This window comes from Lithobates pipiens, unplaced genomic scaffold (assembly GCF_037356315.1).
Source record: "Lithobates pipiens isolate NorthernLeopardFrog02 unplaced genomic scaffold, aLitPip1_a1.2 Scaffold_23, whole genome shotgun sequence".
Taxonomy (NCBI): domain Eukaryota; kingdom Metazoa; phylum Chordata; class Amphibia; order Anura; family Ranidae; genus Lithobates; species Lithobates pipiens.
This window is the reverse complement of record NW_027507785.1, coordinates 41650863-41672764: the sequence shown is the minus strand read 5'-3', so window position 1 is coordinate 41672764 and position 21902 is coordinate 41650863. Positions and strand designations below refer to the sequence as shown.

Sequence of the window (21902 nt, the reverse complement as noted above, 5' to 3'; positions counted from 1 at the left end):
CCTGTGCGCTGCTGTTCTTGTGCGCTACTGTTCCTTCTTGTGGGCTGCTGTTCCTTCTTGTGGGCTGCTGTTCCTTCTTGTGGGCTGCTGTTCCTATGCACATGGCGGTGCGATCATAAACCGGTGTACAGCATACGGGTGTAAGCAAAACATTTTCTTTAAATGTTCTAATTTTTGCTTTTGCCTGTATGCTTTGCTCATGTTTATGATATCATCGCCATATATACGAGTACAGTAGAGCACAGCCATTAATGTCAATGGAAGGCTGTTTCTTGCACTTGGGTTGAGAAAAAACAAAGCAGTTGGCTGAACGGCCCTAGTCTTCCTATATGTAAGAGCACTTAAATCGGAGTTCAAGCCTGTATTAAAAAAAAATGAAAATCAGCAGCTACAAATACTGTAGCTGCTGACTTTTAATACAAGGACACTTATCTGTCGAGGGATCCCGCAATGTCAGCACCCCTAGCCGAATCGTCAGTCGGCTTTGGGTGCAGGCGCTGGCATCCTTACTAAGGGAAACAGAAAGTGAAGCCTTGCGGCTTCACATCCTGTTTCCTACTGCGTGTGTGTGAATCTGAATGGTTCAGCAGTTTTCTGGGACCTGTGCGTCTCCCAGAAGGCAGTGTGGGGGTGGGAGAGAGGAGGGGTCAGAAATTCCGTGGATTGCCACAATCATACACAGAAGTGGGTGCCTGATTTTGACAGGTATTGCCCCCCCCCCCCCCCAAATGTGGCAGTGCAGGGCGCAAACAAGTGGAGCTTCAACTTCTGGGTGGAGCTCCGCTTTAAGCTGACTTTGAACCTCAGTTATTCAAGGTGCCCCTATTCCCTAATCTGCTGGATGAAGGTGCACAAAAAACTGTTGGGGGGGGTGGGGGGGTTGGATACTTAAAAATGAGATCCCAAAATTCTGTAGCCGCTGACTTTTAATATTAGGACATTTACCTGTCCAGGCATCCAGTAGTGTGCTCACCTGAGTGGATTCTTTGATCAGCTATTGGGGACTGGCACCACCATCCTTACTAAGGGAAACTTGCAGTGAAGCTTTGCGGCTTCACAGCCAATTTACTACTGTGCATGGGCAAAGCGCATTGCGCTTTGTGAATGGGCCACAGTCTCTGGGACCTGTGAAGTGTCCCAGAAGACTGCAGGGGAAGGTGGGGGGGGCGAACTTATGGGCTCAGTTCACCGCGGTCAACTGAGCCAGAAGTGGGAGTGGTACCTGTCAAAACCAGGTACTCGCTCCCTCCACTCACCCCCTTGTAAGGTGCTAAATGGGGTAGCAGAGAGGGGGGTGGGGACGCAGACAAGCGGAGCTTCCTCTTTTGGGCGGTGCTCCGCTTTAACTTTCTCCTGTGGTACCCGGGCAAGGGTAACATCAGAGAGATCTCGGAAAATGTTGGGTACCCCCAAATTCCATGGGAAAGCAATCTTTCATTTGGCTGCAGCATCTTCTCACGAGATTTGGGCCGCTTGTTGTTTTTTTCTACATCTCTCAGGAGTATTACAACACCCCCTGCACTAAAGTGGGGAAACATTTGTATGATCTTGCTGTCTTTCCCACCACAGGTTCTTTTTTGTGCCGTGTTTGAGGAAGGGGGCTACATTAAATAACTGCCTGAACTGCAAGGTCCACGTTAACTATAATATTTCCATAAAACTGTTTAACACTGGAAGGACCGGTACAGAGCTTACCTCCTCCATCACAGCACGTTTCTATTGGGGCTGCAGCTCTGGTTACAGCAGAATCTGCTCTTTATCCCCCAGGTGACAATTATTGGTATTGCAGCACATTTATTTTCCATTGCAGTAAATATCAGCAAGACTCATCGCGTGCTACAAAGGAGTGTGCTATGTGTAGGTCAATGTATCAGTGTTAATGTGTCAATGCTGCATTCATTTCTTTTTCAACATATTATTGATTTTTCAAGGAAATATAGAACAACAGTGTCACCCAATCAGGGCCTGCATCAAACTGGCAGGGGAATTCAATAAAATTATAAAGTATTTCTGGTGGTAGTTTTCGTAAACGAGAAGTATGGCTAAAGCTTTTTTGATCATACTTCTTTCCTGGGTCACAGGAGTGCTTTAAAGCCCCTTTTCGGCTGATGTCACAGAGTTGATCCAGACTTTAAAGGAATCCACCCAGATGCCTGATTGGCAGCTGGTGCAGCCTCTCTCCGCATGAGGCTGTGAGCCTGAACCAGCACCTCCCACCCCCTTCTTGCCCAAGTCCTCCAATGAGCGTTAAAGGGGCAGAGCAGAGAGCGATGACTAACAGTCACTGCACTCAGTTTCTGAGCAGACTGAGAACTGAGCACTCAGCAGTCATGTAATCACTCAGTTCTTGGACTTAGAGCCAGCAGGGGACAGCTGCTGCAGGGAGGTGAGTATGTTAGGTTTGTTTTTTGGATTGTAATATTTCTCCTTTAAGAAATACCTGTGCATGATTCAGGCAAGCTTTTGTACCAGTGTCTGTAACAATACTGACACGTACAGCAAATTCAGGTAGATACCGATCCTTCAACGGTCTGATGACCCTTGTCTGCCTTCATTGGCTGGCAGGGGATGATGTCACTTCTGTGCATGCACTGTGCAGGAATATAAACTGAGCTCCTCCCAGACCCTTGTGATTGGCTGTCACAATGGTCACATGTTCGTAAACACTCCTGCTCATTACAAGAGACTGAAAGCTGTCTATGCCAGCTCAGTCACTGTGCTAGGAACAAACAGTGAGCATGCTCTCAGCAGAGAAATCTCTGCCGTCCATGGACATGTGTGTGCAGGGTGTTGGTGTTAAAGCCCATATATGCACATAGGTGTTACATGGGTGGCAAGAGGTTAAGAAGATTTCAGTGTCAGTTGAAAGCAGATCTGATGGGGAACTAGTCTCTCAGCTCCCCATCAGGCTATGCCTACCCTAGTACAAAGCTCCTCAGTCAGGCTCCATTCATAAATTTGGGGGAGAGAGGGATTGCACTGAGGAAAGATTGACTCAGAACTTTGAAACATTAGTACAGGTGTTTAAAAATAATGCAAAACCTTTGGTACAGCCACAACTCGCATTCCCTGGCCTGCATACCATCTTAGCTGTTCAATAATAAGGGCCCATCGTGGCAAAGGGGCTGCTTTTTATCCACGAGATACAAGGGAAATTGGCCCAAAATTCCAAGCACTAGTATGAGCCGGCAGAACTCTTATGGAGACAATGTTAACAAGATCTGACATGATCAGATAAAATCAATAAAATGGTCCATAATGTCCATACCATGGGTTTGACTTGAAAGGCAGCTCTGTAAGAAGCAGCTTTGGGAACAACTGGGAAAGAAACACAAGCCCCAAACTTAGTGTAGAGTATATGTTGGTTTATTCCAAAGAAGACTGGTAATCCCAAAGGTAAAAACATCAAAGGCATTGAGCACTGGGGTGCAGCGACATCAATGGAGTGGGACATTGAATAAGAAGACCTTTATCGGTTCATCACATCTGGGAAGTGACGTCATCATTGGTCCCCTGTGCGTTCCACGGCTCTAGGAAGCGCCCCGGAAATCCACCAGCTCCATCCTTCTGAGTCTACACACCTCAAAGGCCACCTCGATGTCCCGCTCCATTGATGTTGCTACACCCCAGTGCTCAATGCCTTTGATGTTTTTTACCTTTGTGAGTACCAGTCTTCTTATTTGGAATAAACCACCATATATGCTACACTTAGTTTGGCGCTTGTGTTTCCTCCCCAGTTTAATTTTTTAACCAAAACCACTTTATCCTCAACTGAAAACTGCAGGCTGACATTTAAAGCATGCTCCAAGCGTGTGCATTACATGCGGTTTGCGGGGTGTTTGTGGTGCTTCTCTATTTACTGGAATGTGTAGCATTCGGCGGGCTTGGCATCTGCTGATCGCAACACGGCGGGCCAACTTTGTTGCAGGCATCCCCCATCCACTGCCTATTGCAGCTTAAGGTGGTGGGAGGCTGGTGTCAAAAATCCAGCCCAACTGCAAGTCTAAACAAGGTATTGCTGTCTTCCAAAGGTGGGAACCCTGCTCTTGTGGTGTTTGTAGGGTGCTAGCCTTGCAATTTTTTTTTTACTACATTTTATTTGTATAAGGGTTTACAAATAATAATTTATATTATTCTTAGCGTATGCATAGCCAGTAAATCTTTAGTTTTGGACTGAGAAGGGAAGAGTTATAATCTCCATCGGGCTATCTCTTGTTGTCCTAGTCCCATTGGGGGCCACCTCTGTCCTGTAGACACAACTGGAAGTGGAAGGAAGTCTCCAAAGTGCCTCTTGCTCTGGTGACAACTCCCATCACATTCTGTCATAGTGACAACGGTCATTGGGGGGGGCTCTACTTAGCAGGGACACAGACAGCAACAAAAAACTTAACAGGGGTTCCCAACTCCAACCAAAACTAAAAAGAAAATGGTTTTGTCTTTATCTCTTTATATACTCCTGTTTTATATACTCCCTGTATGTATATGCTTTAATACCGCATACCTTTACCCACGCAATTAACTTTCTTTTTTTCTCTGTTCAGTTAAAAGCCCGGAGACAAGAGTGTAATGCCAAGGCCACTCATGCCCGCAACGACTATCTCCTCACTCTGGCTGCTGCAAACGCCCATCAGGACCGCTACTACCAGACAGACCTGTCAAATACCATGAAGGTGAGTGCATTTGGGCTGGGAATTGGTGTGTTTAAAGTGTTACTAAACCCACAACAGTAAAATCAGTCTTTATATGCAGTAAAGCATGCTTGTTGTACTCTCTGTGGAACCTAAGGAGTTAATCCTCTGCATTGTGTATAAAGGCTGTTTGATCCTGTCTCCTCCGATCCTCCCCTTCTTTAACTGACTCCAACCCATCTAGTGATGGAACAGAGCATTAGGAGTCAGGCTGCACATGCTCAGTTTGGTGTGTATAGCTAGAGTGTTTTTTTTTTTCTTGGGAGAGTATAAATAATCAGCACAGGGCCAATCAGCACTGTCCAGACAGAGGATCAGGGGAAAATGAAAACCCCTCCTACAGGCTTGAAGCAGAGACTGCTATACACAAGCTAGACACAAGTCTGCTATATACTGCTGATAAGAAAATGTATTCAGCAGTTTATATTTACTGAAATATAAAAATAACAATAATAAAGCTCTATATTCATTAATACATCACTAAATGTATTTTTTAAATGTAAGTACCTGAATGTGACCTGGTGTCAGCCTTATGCAGTCTGTACAGCAGAGTTGGAATGTGAGAGGTAAGAGCAGCTATTCAGTTCTTGTGCTGTGACAAGAAGCATGCTGATAGGAGGGGAGAGCAGAATGACAGAGAGATTAGCTAATTAACCACTTGCTTACTGGGCACTTAAACCCCCCTCCTATCCAGACCAATTTTCAGCACTGTTGCACTTTGAATGGCAATTGCGCGGTCATACAACACTGCCCAAATAAAATTTTTATCATTTTTTTGCCCCCCAAATAGAGCTTTCTTTTGGTAGTATTTGATCGCTTTTTTTTATTTTTTTATTTTTTTATTAAAAAGACCACATTTAAAAAAAAAAAAATTTGTTTTTGTTTTAAAATGTTATAACGGGTAATTTTTGTCCATCATTGATGTACGCTGATGAGGCGGCACTGATGGGCACTGATTGGTGGCAGTGATGGGCACTGATCTATTGCACTTCTAGGTGGCACTTGTGGGCATCGATAGGGGACACTTGTGGGCACTGTTGGTTGGTATAAATGAGGCATGATTGCCTCTTCCTCTTAGGGATCCATGTCCCTTCAAGATAAGTCGGTGATCGGCTTTTTTTTTCTCCTCCGCTGTCAGCGTGAGGAGAAAGGAAAAAACAATCACTGAGCTTTTGTTTACATCATGTGATCAGCTTCACTGGCTGACAGCTGATCACATGGTAAGGGGCCGGGACCGGCCCCTTACTCGGATCGGTGATTGCCTGAGTCTCGGTGATCGCAGGGAGCGTGCACAGGGGACGGCCTCCTGGAAATTCACATCTGCGCTGTGGCCATCATTCGGCCATAGCGCGGATGTCCGGTCGTTAATGTGCAACTTTCGCTGTCCAATCACAGGCTGGGGCAAGTCCAAGAGGACGTGGGGGCAGAGGAAGTGGGTTGAATGATGCTGGCCATCAGATGGAGGTCATCTAGTGACAGAAAAAGCACTGCAGAGAAAATAGACAGGACAGTAGTGACTTAACGTTTAGTACTCCTGCCTTGCGGCACTAGGATCAACAGTTTGATTCCCGGCCAGGACACAATCTGCATGGAGTTTGCATGTTCTCCCTTTGCGTGTATGGATTTCTTTAGTACTTTAGTAGATTGCTGAGCGAGCATTCATATAAAAATTCTCAGTATCTTTGATGGCTTAATGAATGCCGCTCGAAAGCAGTTCAAATTTTTTTATTGGCTTTTAAAATTCGATTTTGGAATAAATGGGCTTTACCAAACAAAAACGACATACGCTGTCAGAAATGTGTTCATTCGACAAAGTGATTCCACCCCGCGCCTTCAAATTTTCTCATTACTGCGGTCAAAGTCTAATGTCAGTTTGACCCCAGTAATGTTTAGAAAATTGAACAAATCCTCAAACCAAACATTTTGAACAGAATTCTGCTAGTGCATGGGCAGCCTAACCACTTCACCCCCGGTAGGTGTACCTCTCCCCTTCCTGACCAGGCCGCTTTTCTTTTTTTTTGCGATACTGAGCTAAGTTACTTTAACTGACAATTGTGCGGTCGTGTGGCACTGTAGCTGAAAAAATGTATGTCTTTTTGTTTCTCACAAATAGAGCTTTCTTTTGGTGGTATTTGATCACTTTTTTTAATTTTTTGTGTTATAAACAAAAAAAAGTGACAATTTGGAAGAAAAAAAACACAATTTTTTACTTTCTGCTACAAAACACATCTCATAAAAATGTAAAAAAATCTCATTTCTTTATCGGTTTCGGCCAATATGTATTCTGCTACATATTTTTGGTAAAAAAAAAAAAAAAATCCCAATAAGCGTATTTTGATTGGTTTGTTTAAAACTTATAGTGTCTACAAACTATGGGATATTTTTATTTCCTTTTTTTGTCACTAGTAATGGCGGCGGAAAAATTGGACACCTAACTGACACTTTTGACACTTTTTTTGGGGGACCAGTGACATTCTTACAACGATCAGTGCTAAAACTGTCGCTTTACTAATGACACTGGCAGGGAAGGGGTTAACATCAGGGGTGAGCAAAGGGTTAAATGTGTGCCTAGCTAATGTTTTGGTGTAGTGGGGGAGGTGCTTTTGCTAGTGAAAGACATAGATCCGTGTTCCTGCTTTGAAGGAACACAGGATCCATGCCTTCCATACTGACAGAATGACAATCTGCCTTGATTACAGGCTGCCACTCTGTCAGTGTACCGAACGATCAGCAGGTGCCGGCGGACATTGCCACCCCCCCCTCCTGCCGCTCTCCTGCGCCCTCTGCTGCTTACTGGAGCCGTCGGCAGAGGCGATCGGATCCTGTCACTTCCTTGGTATGGAGACGAGTGAGGCTAAGGTGGCCCCCACCCATCTCCATACCATAGCAGTTTTTTCAAATGACAATTTTTTTATTATTGCATTTAAGTCCAAATATGAGATCTGAAATTTTTTTTACCCCAGATCTCATATTTAAGAGGACCTGTCATGCTTTTTTCTATTACAAAGGATGTTTACATTCCTTGTAATAGGAATAAAAGTAACCCAAATTATTATTATTTTTTTAAAGAAAACTGTAAAAATAAATAAAAGAAAAGAAATAAATTTTTTTTTTTTAAAGCTCCCCGTCCCGACAAGCTTGCGCGCAGAAGCTAACGCATACGTGAGTAGCGCCCTCGTATGAAAACTGTGGTCAAACCACACATGTGAGGTATCGCCACGATCGTTAGGGCGAGAGCAATAATCCTAGCCCTAGACCTCCAAAACCTGCAACCTGTAGAATTTTTTAAACGTCGCCTATGGAGATTTTTAAAGGTAAAAGTTTGTCGCCATTCCACGAGCAGGAGCAATTTTGAAGCGTGAAATGTTGGGTATCAATTTACTTGGCATAATGCAATGCCCACCATTTTATTCTCTAGGGTGTTAGAAAAAAAATGTAAGACTGCTGCGCAAATACGGTGTGACAAAAAGTATTGCAATGACCACCATTTTATTCTCTAGGGCAATGATCTCCAAACTACTGCCCTCCAGCTGTTGTGGAACTACATTTCCCATGAGGCATTGTAAAGCTCTGACATTCACACACATGACTAGGCATGATGGGAATTGTAGTTCCTAAATAACAGGAGGGTCGTAGTTTGGAGACCCCTACTCTAGGGCGTTAAAAAAAAAATTATAATGTTTGGGGGTTCTAAGTAATTTTCTAGCAAAAAAACGCGATTTTAACACCGAGTCTGAAAAAGAGGCACGGTCCTTAAGTGGTTAAGGATTGTTCCACTAAAAGTCTCCTCTAATCTCTGGTTCTATCTTCATTTTGGAATCATAGATCCATACGCAAAGTATTTCTTGTTATATCAGCTCTTCTCATTTGATCCATTGGCCTATTATTTTGGCTATTAGATATTTTGTCCTTTTGGTCTTTTGAAGTGTGCATTGTCCGTTTTCCGAACCTCCCCATACAGTGATAGGCTGCAGAAAACGGCTGTTGCTGGTCTCGATTGTTACAGTGGAAGGGCGTTGGTGCTGTTTATACAATTGGTCTGATCTGACTTCCTCTGTGCTTTGTACTTGGAGGGTCGGAGACAGGTTAGGGGTGATTGCAATGACCTAATTGGATTGTTTGTGTCTTAATAACTTCATTGTTTCAGTACGGGCAAGTCATATCTGGGAGACATTGAATGTGTCTGAGATTAAAGGGGCAAGAAAAAAAAAAGTAAAAGAGAAATTCGGTATTTAAAAAATAAAAGCGAACATTTATACTCGCCTAGGTGGATGCATCTGTCCCCTGCTGCCGCTACACTCTAACCTGAGCGAGCAAAGAGCGCTGATCGCTCCCTTCTCAGTCCTCCATGAGTAGAGAGCCAGTGACTGTCAGTTTCTGGCTCCCTGCTCTGCCCCTCCAGTGCTCACTGGAGCGCTGGGCTGTAGAAGGGGCGGGAGTGATTGGCTCAGTCTCCCTCGCTGAGAGGCTGATCCAGCTGCCATTCAAACATCTGGGCGGATCCAAAATTTAAAATTAGGATCCCTCCAGAGCCTGGACCGGCTGAGTGACGTCAGCTGACAGCGGACTTAAGCCCGCTGCTGGCTGAATATGCATCACAGGAGTGCAGAACGAAGTGCATTCCTGGTGATGTGCAGGAGAAGTAGGGCCGTAATGGCTTTGGCCCTACTTCTCCTTTAAAGAGACCCTGTCTAAGTATGGGCACCCTTGCATGTTAGGCCACAGTCATTGTTCACCAATGCCAGGAGCCTTGTGTACAAGATGGGTGAACTAGAGATACTGTTGTAAGAGGAAGATTTGGATTTTGTGGGAATTTCAGAGACCTGGTTCAACAGCTCTCATGATTCGCTGGCAACCATTCGAGTGTGTATACCCTTTATCGCAGGGATAGAGAGGGTAAAAAAGGGGGAGAGGTATGCCTATATGTCAAGAATAATGTACACGTGAATGTGAGAGATGACATCACTAAGGGAGCTAGGAAGGAGGTGGAATCCTTATGGGTAGAGCTCCAAAGGGATGAAGCTAAGGGGAAAATAATACTGGGAGTATGCTATAGGCCCCCTAACCTGAGGAAGGAGGGGGAGACAGACTTCCATTCACAAGTTGGATTATCAGCAATGATGGGAAGTGTTCTCATAATGGGGGGTTTTAATTATCCAGATATAAACTGGGCGGAGGGAACCAAACATTCGACTAAGGCTCTCCAGTTCCTAAATGTCTTGCAGGACAATTTCATGGGTCAGATGGTAGACGCACAAACTAGAAATAAAGTGTTACTGGATCTACTGATTACCAACAATACAGACCTGATCACGGATGTGGAAATACGGGGCAATTTAGGAAAGAGCGATCACAGGTCAATTGGCTTGAGGATAAATCACACAAATAGGAAACATAAGGGGAATACAAAGATGCTGAATCTCAAGAGCTATTTTCCCTAAACTATGAACCATGCTAGAAGGCATTAATTGGGATAAAATCTTAGGAACAAAGACTACAGAGGAGAGATGGATTTGCTTTAAGAGCATATTAAATAAGGGCATTAGCTAATGCATCCCATTGGGTAATACATTTAAAAGTGCAAACAAAAGTCCTGGATGTCCTAACTCCAATGTAAAAATGCATATAAAAGCAAAGGAGAAGGCCAAGGCCTTCAAAAAAATACAAGGTTGAGGGATCATCATCAGCATTCAAACTTTATAAAGAATGCAACAAGAAATGTAAGGGTGCAATTGGGGAAGCTAAGATAGAACACGAAAGACACAGCGGAGGAGAGCAAAAAAAAAAAATTCTTTAAGTATGTAAACAGTAAAAAAAGGGAGGACAGACTATATTGGCTCCATAAAGAATGAGGAAGGACATCTGGTTACAAAGGATGGGGAGATGGTGAAGGTAATGAATTTATTCTTCTCCTCAGTCTTCAGAAGGGAATCTGGTGGGGGGGGGCTGCAGTGTTTATCCTCGTGACACATCACGGGAAGCACCTCCTTGGTTAACACAGAATAGAACTAAAATTAGACTTGGGAAACTTAACGTTAATAAATCACCGGGACCAGATCGCTTGCATCCGAGGGTACTTGGGGAACTCAACCAAGTAATTGCCACACCATTGTTCCTAATTTTTACTGACTGGAATGGAACCAGCTGATTGGAGAAAAGCCAATGTAGCACTAATATTTAAAAAAGGGCCAAAATACATCCCTGGGAATTACAGACCAGTTAGCCTAACATCAATAGTATGCAAGCTCTTGGGGATAAGGGACTATATACAAGATTTTAGTAATGAGAATGGTGTCATTAGTAGTAATCAGCATGGATTAATGAAGACTAAGGGCCGGTTCACACTGCGGGCGATGCGAGGCGACACCGACTTGCCTCGCCGCGACCTGCCGCGACCTCAGCGGCGATTTGCAAATGACTTCTGTATAGAAGTCAATGCAAGTCGCCCCGAGGTCGCCCAAAAGTAGTACAGGAACCTTTTTTCTGAGTCGGAGCGACTCGAGTCGCTCCTCTCAGAACGGTTCCATTGTACAGAACGGGGGCGACTTGTCAGATCGCGGCGAGGCAAGTCGTGTCGTGTCGCCTCGCATCGCCCGCAGTGTGAACCGGCCCTAACCGTTCTTGCCAAACCAATCTATTAACCTTCTATGAGGAGGTGAGTTGCCATCTAGATAAAGGAAGGCCCGTAGATGGGGCGTATCTGGATTTTGAAAAAGCATTTGACACAGTTCCCCATAAACGTTTACTGTACCGTTGGCATGGACCATAGGGTGAGTACATGGATTGAAAACTGGCTACAAAGGCGAGTTCAGAGAGTGGTGATAAATGGCTAGTTTTGTTTGTTTTGTTTTTTCCCCCAGTTTTCTCATGTTATATGGCTACTCTGAAGCTCAGCCTTGATTGGTTATCCTTAATAAAGCATTTTCAGGTAATGCTGGTTTGAATGTCTTAAGGTCAGCGATAGAAGCAAGTGAGGATAGGTAAAAGGAGCTCCTAGTATCAAATCCGGGGCTTAAGTGGTTAACAAGGATGGGTAGAGTTTATGAGGTATAGTTACCAATGAATGGTGTACATGGACAATCTCCTGACCAGGATTTCCCTAAAAGTCTATAAAATGATCCCGTGCATTCGTGTCACGCACACTCCAGGGGAAATGATCCGCCCTTATGTGACTAACAAGGAGTCGCCCTAAAAAGCAGCCAACGAAAGAGGTCCAGACACCTATAGCAGAGGTCCCTATAAATATCACATAAGTTTTAATTCACTTTTAATCTGAACTAAGGATAAACTATTAATTATATTTACTAGGAATCATATATCAAAGGTATCAATGAAGTACCCTACATTAACCACTTGCCGCCCGCCCTATAGGCAATTGACGGCTGCAAAGTGGTTGCATAATCCTGACCGGATGTCATATGACGTGATCAGGATTATGAGCCGCTGCGCACCCCCGGGGGCGCGCATCGCGGCGATCGTTGTTGCGGGGTGTCAGTCTGACACCCGGCAACTACGATCTCGGTAAAGAGTCTCCGACGGAGACTCTACCACGTGATCAGCCGTGTCCAATCACGGCTGATCACAGTGTAAATGGGAAGAGCCGGTGATCGGCTTTCCCTCACTCGCGTCTGTCAGACGCGAGTAGAGGAGAGCCGATCGGCTGCTCCTCTGACAGGGGGGGTCTGTGCTGATCGATTATCAGCACAGCCCCCCCGAGGATGCCCACACTGGACCACCAGGGACGCCACCAGACCACCAGGGAAAAGGTAATCCTCCCTAGACCACCAGGGATGCCAGTCAGCACAATGGATGCCAATCAGTGCCCATAATGGATGCCAATCAGTGCCCACAATGGGCATCACTGATTGGCATGCATTATTGTTTGGCACTGATTGGCATCCATTACTATAGTATAACACCAATGCTGCCTATCAGTGCCCACCTGTGCCGCCTATCAGTGCCCACCTGTGCCGCCTATCAGTGCCCACCTGTGCCGCCTATCAGTGCCCACCTGTGCCGCCTATCAGTGCCCACCTGTGCCGCCTATCAGTGCCCACCTGTGCCGCCTATCAGTGCCCACCTGTGCTGCCTATCAGTGCCCACCTGTGCCGCCTATCAGTGCCCACCTGTGCCGCCTATCAGTGCCCACCTGTCCCGCCTATCAGTGCCCACCTGTGCCGCCTATCAGTGCCCACCTGTGCCGCCTATCAGTGCCCACCTGTGCCGCCTATCCATGCCCATCTGTGCCGCCTATCCATGCCCATCTGTGCCGCCCATCCATGCCAATCCGTGCCAGCTATCAGTGCCAATTTGTGCCACCTATCAGTGTCCGTCAGTGTCGCCCATCAGTGCCGCCTATCAGTGCCACATATCAGTGTCCATCAATGCCACCTCATCAGTGCCACTTCATTGGTGCCCATCAGTGCCGCCTTATCAGTGCCCATCAGTGTAGCCCCATCAGTGAAGGAGAAACGTACTTATTTACAAAGTTTTGAAACTGAAACAAAAAAAAAACATTTTTTTTTTCAAAATTTTCGGTATTTTTTTATTTGTAGCGCAAAAAATAAAAACCGTAGAGGTGATCAAATACCACCAAAAGAAAGCTCTATTTGTGGGAAAAAAATTATAAAAATTTCATTTGGGTACAGTGTAGCATGACCGCGCAATTGTCATTCAAAGTGCGACAGCGCTGAAAGCTCAAAATTGGTCTGGGCAGGAAGGTGTTTAAGTGCCCTGTATTGAAGTGGTTAACGAACTAGTAAAAATGTAAAAGATAATTAAGTATGATGTAAGGTACCGTATCTGTGTAAGTATGTGCAATGGTATGCATGTAAAAATGACAAGGATGATAAAGGAAAGTATGAATATAAACAATAAGGCTTCATACACACTGGACATTTTTTGATGTTTTTACAGCAGCTGTTTTTGACTGTAGACGTTTTTTTTCTACAGTCATTAAACTCTCCATGTTATCCTCTCCTATGTGTTCATGCACACGCAGGCTGTTATCAGCAGTTTTGGGCAGTGGCGTTTTTGAGCAGTAAAAAAAAATAAAAAAATAGTGGCTTCTGAGAGACGTTTTTCAGCTGTAAAATCTCTCTAACGCTGATAAACGTCAAACGCTCCAAAAAATATTTTTTTTTCAAAAAAATAAAAATGCTAAAAAAAAAACGCTATTGCAAAAACGTAGAGAAAAGTTGAAAGACTCACTGCAAAGCTACTGACATTTTTATAACGTTATTTTAACGTCCAGTGTGCGTGAGAACTTAGCCCTTGTACACACGGTCGGAGATTCCGACAACCAAATCCTTCGGATTTTGTCCGACGGATCTTGTCCGAAACTACGCATACACACGGTCGGACAAAGTTGTCGGAAAATCCAATCTTTCAGAACGTGATGACGTAATTTTGTTACGATGGGACTACGTTCAGGCTAGTAGCCAATAGCTTTGATGTAGGAATTTGATCTGAGCATGCGTGGCACTTTGTCCGTTCGGAATTCTCTACACATGATTGGAGTATGTCCGATCGGAGCATTTTGTCGGAAAATATTTGGAAAATTTTTGTCCGACGGAAACAGTCCGATGCAGACCACATACAGTCGGAATATCCGACAAAACGCTCCGATCGGACACATTCCGTTGGAATCTGTGTACAAGGGCTTAGAGTGCTCACAACCTTTCCTCATAACTAATATCCTCCAGATCCTTTATCAGCTTTGTTGCCCTTCTTTGTACTCTGTCCATTTCCAGTACATCCTTCCTGAGGACTGGTGCCCAGAACTGGACAGCATACTCCAGGTGCGGCCGGACCAGAGTCTTGTAGAGCAGGAGAATTATCATTTTATCTCTGGAGTGGATCCCCTTTTTAATGCCAATATTCTGTTTGCTTTGCTGATGAAGTGTTATATAATATAGTTGTGACTGTATTGCAAGTTTTCTTAATAGTCAGTAATTTGCACTCGCTGAGCGCAGTGTTCAACTTTCTTTTTTATTTCAATGTGACGCCATGCGGTTTACATTTAGACCCCTTTCACACCATGCTATTTTTAGTGTCGTTTTACGGTCGGATTTGCATTGCATATCGGACGCTAGCGGGGCCTTTTTAACCCCGCTAGCGGCCGAGAAATAAAACCACCCGCAATGCTCCGAAATAGTGATGTTTTGCCGGCGGTATAGCTGCGCTGCCCTGTTGATTTCAATAGGGAGCAGCAGTGAAGGAGTGGTAAACAACACCGCTCCAAAGAAGCTGCTGACGGGACTTATCCTGACGTCCTGCCAGCGCACCGCTCCAGTGTGAATGCCCTCAGGCTTTCACACTGGAGACAATGGAGCAGCTGTTTGAGGGCAGATTACAGGCGCTATTTTTAATGCTATAGCGCCTGCAAAACGCCTTGGTGTGAAAGGGGTCTTGCACTACTGCTGGCAAATAACTGTTTTTTGGAGGTTTTTTGTTTTGTTTTTTATTCGCCCATTGGCGCAAAGTTTTTTCTGTGTCATCACTGCTGTGCATGCATAGGAGTTTTGTCAGCTTCAGCATTTGTGCATGAAACGTATCTTACTGTACATGAGGAGGACATGCAGGTAAACTTCAATGTAGAAGAGACAAAGCATGTCACTTCTGCATTACAAATCCTGCCTGGTCCCCTTTTTTTTTTCTTTTAAGTAGCTTTTCTCCTGCCAGGAGTTCTAGTATTTAGAGGAGCAAAGCAACTGCTTATTTACCAGGCTTCAAAAAGTTGTTTTTCTGTTTTTTTTTTCAAACGTTAAAAGTGAGGTGTTTGATTCAAGATTTTTCCAGGTTAATAATGCTGAAACAGACATTTTGTTCATCGCCCTTCCTTCCCGGTGCCCCACCTGCTTCCTGTACTTGGCACAGCTGGTGAGATAGATGGCTAAATATACATGTGTGTGTGCCGTGATCTGCTGACAGCACAGGCGCAGCGCTCATCTCTGGCGCAGGTGTGCAGCCACCGGATCTGTGTACAGGAAGTGTTCAGAGAAAATCTGACAGCTCTCTTATTTCCAATCTTCTAGGGAAGCGTTCTCTACTGGCCTGTTCAATAACAAGGCATTACTAGGAGCATGATGATGTGTAATCCATAATCTTCCCCCGATTTGACTCCATTAAAGTCAAATCTGATTGGTTGTTCTGAGCTACTGCAATTTGTAGATGACTTCTGTTTATTAAAAGGGCCATTACAGACAGAAACATGGGAGCTGCCATTGCTGTTATAAAGTGTATCTCTGGGCAAAACCAGCTCCATTTTATAGCATTGTCCAATACAGTCCCAGGGCCTGCTCATGTCAATCTGCTGCAGGCAGGTACAACATTTAGTGACTCACATGGTTGATGATTAACCACTTAAGCCCTGGACCATTTGGCTGGCCAGAGCACTTTTTATGATTCGGCACTGCATCGCTTTAACTGACAATTGCGCAGACACGTGCGACATGGCTCCCAAACAAAATTGACGTTCTTTTTTTTCCCACAAATAGAGCTTTCTTTTGGTGATATTTGATCACCTCTGCGGTTTTTATTTTTTGCATTATGAACAAAAAATAGCTACAATTTTGAAAAAAAAAAACGCAATATTTTTACTTTTTTGCTATTATAAATATCCCCAAAAAAATATATAAAAAAATTTTTTTTTTCCTCAGTTTAGTCCAATATGTATTCTACGTATTTTTGGTTAAAAAAAAAAAACGCAAGAAGCGTATATTGATTGGTTTGCACAAAAGTTATAGCGTCTACAAAATAGGGGATAGTTTTATGGCATTTTTATTGATCTTTTTTTTTTTTTTTACTAGTAATGGTGGTGATAATCGATTTTTATCGTGACTGCAACATTATGGCAGGCACATCAGACACTTTTGGCACAATTTTGGGACCATTGTCACTTATACAGCAATCAGTACAATTAAAAATGCACTGATTACTGTGTAAATGTGAAGGGTTTAAACACTAGGTGGCGCTGTAGAGGTTAAGTGTGTCCTAGAGAGTGATTCCAACTAGGGGGGGGGGGCTGTGTTTGACACAACACTGATCACCACTCCCGATCACAGGGAGCGGTGATCAGTGTCATTAGGCAGAACGGGAGATGCTTTTTTACATTAGCATCTCCCTTTTCTTCCTCACCGCGAGACGATCGTGGGTACCCCCGTGGACATCGGGTACGCAGACCCGCGATCATGGTCACGGAGCTCCCGGTGGGCGCGCCCGCGAGCTGCCTCTTAAAGGGCCACGTACAAGTACGTTAATCTGCCCAAACGTGCCCTTCTGCCACAGTATATCTGCGTGAGGCGGTCGGGAAGCGCTTAAGAGTTGCATCTAAGTATGCAGGCATCCGAGGTGAAGCTGTCCACATAGACCGTCGTCCTTACCACCATCAATGTCATCCCTTCCACACTGCGCTCCACGAGCTCTTCAAGCCTCGCTTTCAGATCGCTCTACTGCAGGGTAGTCTTCCTGCTGATTGCAGACTGACAGCTGTGAGAGCCGGCCATGCAGGGATGGGCTATGTGGACAGCTTTACCCCGGATGCCTGCATACTTAGATGTGCCTGTCTTTTTTTAGAGAGTTCCAGCTCCCACTTCCTCCCAGCGCTCCGTGGCACCGGAAGGGCGATCACCTCTCCCCCTCCCTCTTGGCAATCATCGGGGACACGTCACAGCCAGGCACCCACAGTGACAATGCCGGCACCGCAGAGAGGAGGGGGGGACACGCTGGGCTTCGTTCCTCCACATCGCTGGACCCTGGGACAGGTAAGTGTACGATTATTAAAAGTCAGCAGCTGCAGTAATTGTAGCTGCTGACTTTTAATTAATTTTTTTGTTAAGCGGGACTCTGCTTTAACAGCTGCCCATGATGATGATGATGATGATGATGATGATGATGTCACTTGGGGTAATAGACTTTTGCTCCAGAAATGTACTAAAGAGCAACATACCGGGATATGCTCTAGAGGGCGAGAGGGACGTATTAAGTTGATTGATTTCAATGCTTTAACATGTCTTATGTGATTGAGGGGTCTCTGAAGTAAAGGGCAACTTATATTTGAAGAGGAGGGCTTCTGATGTAACGTTAATTTCATCACATTCGTTGCGTGCATCGTCCCAGGCTCAGGTTTCCCATAAAGTAGCATTTTACTTTTTTACATTTTTACTTTCAACATTTTTCATTAGTTATCAAAGACATTGACAATACAAAAACAACATTACATGCAGTTGATGAACTGGGGCGAGTTGCGTAGCACTGAGAAGTAATTGAAGCATGAAACCACATTTAGGCAAGGTTATGACATATTCATAGAAATACCCAGTCCGTCGCCCAGAGATTGCAGTGACTGGCGAGACCCAGGCCCTCCAGGTGTCCCCCCAAGGAACCTGCATCCCCACCCCTACTTAAAAGTTCTAGTACCGGGGGGCCCTCCCGACACCCCTAAGGGGATCTAACTGTGCCGGGAAAGCCACCCCAGTGACTTTAAAGCATGGACAAAACCACATGGAGGCTCACAGGATTATGGGAGTCTTAATGGAAAGTGCACTCGGCACAGTTGTCCCTGGGGGGGGGGGGGGGTAAGCCCCCAATACCCTGGGCCCCTGCACCGCATTGCGTGGCCACAACTCGCCCACTAGAGACCGACCTTAAATCATATATTTCAATACAAGAGAACCAAAAAGGGAAAGAATAGAAGAAGAAGAGGGGATGGGGAGGAAAGGTGGGGAGAGGGGGAGCCGTCTGACAGGCGAAAGGTTGTAGAGGCCAAAATGAAGCTCACTGGTTATTTTTGAACACCAGGGATAAGGGAGATACCTACGTAATTTGCCCATGGCTCCCAGATGGACTTGAATTGTGCTTTGGAGTCTAGGAGCACACTGAACAGCTTCTCTTGGGACATAATCCACAATATTTTATTCTTGGCTGCTTTGAAGGACACTCCCGATTTTTTACAAGACTTGGCAATAGTTATTTTAGCGCCCAAAAGAATGAAGTGGGTCAATTTGCGGGTCCATTTTGTTGCCCCTGGGATATTGGCGTTCAGTAGGGCTACTGCTGGGGTTCTGGGAGGTTGAAGACCTGTTACTGTATGAATTAGTGCAAACATCCTCCTCCAGAAAGATCTGATCTTGGGGCATTCCCACCAAATATGAGCCATGGAACCTAAGAGATCGCATCCCCTGAAGCACAGGGGGTTTGCAGATGGGAACATGAGGGCCAATTTAGAAGGTGTAGGATACCATCTTGTCATGATTTTGAGGTTTGCTTCTATTGGGGAAATATTCTTGATACCTTTATAGGCTCTGGAGAAGGATGTCTGCCATTGATCTAGGTCCCAGTGGATTTGGAGGTCATTCTCCCACACTGTCATATAAGGGGTTTTGCCAGCCTGATGGGCTAGGGCTTGGTAGATAACTGATATTCCACCCCTCTGATCCCCGGCTTGACCGGACCATATCTCGTATGGAGTGAATCTAGGTGGGATGGGTTTTCCTTTCCACAATTTGTGTAGGAAGTGTTGTATTTGATAAAACCTAAAGTGTTCCCTGCTCGGAATTTCCAGTTTTTTTCTTACAGAATTTTAGGGTTATGGGACCTGAAGATGTGAAGAAATGGCCGATCCGGTACAACCCCTTGTCCAACCACCACTTAAAGGCTTTAAATCTTGCCCCGGGGGAAAATTGGGGTTATGGAAGACATGAGCCAGTGGGCAACATTCAGAGGTCAGGGAGGGGGCTTTCAATTTATCCCAGAGGGACAGGGATTGTGAGAGGATCGGAGAGAGTATAGGGGGTCTGTCCCTGGGGAGGAACCAAAGCAAATAATCTAGAGTATATGAGGGGATCGCCTGTCTCTCAATATGGACCCAGTCTGGCTTTTCCGTTCTGGTATAAACTGTTGAGGCTTGTGCTAGTCTCGCCGCCTGGAAGTAGCACTGTAAATTAGGAAGCCCTAAGCCTCCCGGAGTCCGTTGTCTGTATAGAGTATTTTTTGGAAGCCTGTGGCCTTTTTTGCCCCATATAAACTCATTGATTTTCCTTTGAGGGAATTGTAGATGGTCCCTTCTTAGGTTTATCAGGATAGCCCAAAATAAATAAAGAAGCCTGGGGAGTAGCGTAATTTTTATCGAGTGGATCTTACCAAGCCAGGAAAGATCGCTATTGGCCCACGTCTTCAGTTCCGTCTCAAGTCTCTTGTAAGTGGGTGGGAAGTTTACTGGGTAAAGCTGGTCAATTTTTGAGGTGAGATGAATCCCTAGGTAATCTATGTGCGAGGCGTTCCATCTAAATTCAAATGAGCTCTTCAAGTTTTCTACTACGGAGGGTTGAAGTGACACGTTAAGGGCGTAAGATTTATCATAGTTAACCCTGAGACTCGACACCTTGGTGAAGTCATGTAATAGTTTGCAGAGGTTAGGGAGCGATGTAATAGGAGAGGTGACGAATAACAGCATGTTGTCTGCGAAGAGGCCACATTTGTGTACTTGGGGACCGCAAGAAATACCCTGGATGTTGGGGTTGGAGCGAATCGCTATGGCTAATGTCTCAATTGCGATGGCGAAAATTAGGGGGGATAGGGGGCAGCCCTGTCTGGTGCCCCTCTCTATATAGAGGGGTTTAGAGTGATGCCCGCTGAGGCGGATGAGCGCGGAAGGTTTTGAATATAGGGAGCGTAAAGTTCCCAGTAAACGATTGCCGAATCCCCACTGTTCCAATAGTGTGAAAAGGTAAGGCTATTCGACAGTGTCGAAGGCCTTATGGAGGTCCAAGGAAAGGAGCATTCCTTCCTGTCTGGTACCCTCATCCCAACCAGATTGTAGGAGGGAGACCAGATCAATGGCTCTTCTGGTCTAGTCCGGTCCCTGCCTGCCCGGGATGAACCCCACTTGGTCCTTGTGGATGTAGCGGTTGATAAGAGTACAAGCGGTTGGCCATGATCTTCGTCAAGATCTTGAGGTCGTTATTGATGAGGGAGATCGGTCTGTAATTTTCTGCCTCTTCTGGGTTTTTGTTTGGTTTAGGAATTACCATTATATAAGCGGTATTCAGATGGTGATCTAAGGGGGTTCCCTGCATCTTCGTGTTAAAGAACCGAGCCATATGGGGTGCAAGCATGTTTGCGAAGGCCTTGTAGTATGGCACGGAAAGACCATCCGGTCCAGGGACCAAACCAGGTTTGAGGTTTTTAATGACCTCTCCTATTTCCTCAACAGAGATGCTCGCCTCCATGACCTCCTTGTGCTCATCCGACAGGGCAGGAATCGGAAAATCTTGGATGAATTTGTGTATTGAGGGGATATTAACTGCCGGTGTCTTGCTATAGAGTCTGGTGTAGAAGCCCTGGAATGCTTCTAGTACCTAGTTGGGGTCTGTTGTGGGAGGGTGTCCTGCTACTCTAATCTTTGGAAAACCGTAGTGTCGCGGGGAGAGTTTGGAGGCCAACATTGGGCCGATTTTATCCTTTTGGTGGTAGAATTTAGCTCCACTCCAGCGGATGTGTTTCTCTGCTTTTACCGTGAGGGCCAAGTTCAGTTCAAGTCTGGTTGTGTCTAGTTGGTCTAATAGTGCTTTGGAGGGGTTCTTCTTATGTCTGTATTTAAGAGAGGCAAACTTTTTTTGAGTTTAAGAATGTCTAACGACCTTTCCTTCTTTTGTTGAGTAGCTATGCTAATAATTTTGCCACTGGTGGTGGCCTTGTGGGCTGCCCAAAGGGTCTCTGGGCATATGTTGTCTCCGTTGTTTATAAGGAAATACTCCTACTTTTTTTTTTCTGTACACTGCGCTCACTCAGTACATTGTGCTTTACGTTTCATGTTTTACTTGGAATGCTGTGCTGTTTGCTATAAACCCCATACCACTTGTCACACTATTGTTATATAAGGGTGCTGATTGTTTAATCACTTGCTGAGCTGATATAAGTCTGGTCACTTCTATCAGGGTCTGGTTAAAGCTTGTAGGAGGAGTTTTCATTCTGCACTGACTGTCCTATGAGGCTGCAGGACCCCTGACCCTCTGTCCGGACACTGCAGGTTTGTCCTGTGCTGATCACAAGCACCCTCCCAAAAAAAAAAAAAAAAGCTCTTTAGCAATACATACCAAACTGAGCATGTGCAGAGTGACCCTTAAGGCTCTGTAATATTAGGAGATGGATTGGGAACAGTAAAAGAAGGAGGATCAGAGAAGACTGGGTCAAACAGCCTTTTTACACAATCCA

At 45.1% G+C, this 21902-nt stretch overlaps 1 protein-coding gene across 4 annotated transcripts in view; it reads left to right on the top strand.

The window, feature by feature from the left end:
- Positions 1-21902, top strand: part of FCHSD2 (FCH and double SH3 domains 2) — a 342693-nt gene that overhangs the window by 215750 nt on the left and 105041 nt on the right. For all 4 annotated transcript variants that reach the window (XM_077451465.1, XM_077451462.1, XM_077451463.1 and 1 more), the window contains exon 8: positions 4542-4670. In XM_077451465.1, the coding sequence (XP_077307591.1) occupies positions 4542-4670 (129 nt within the window). The remainder of the gene's footprint in view (positions 1-4541; positions 4671-21902) is intronic.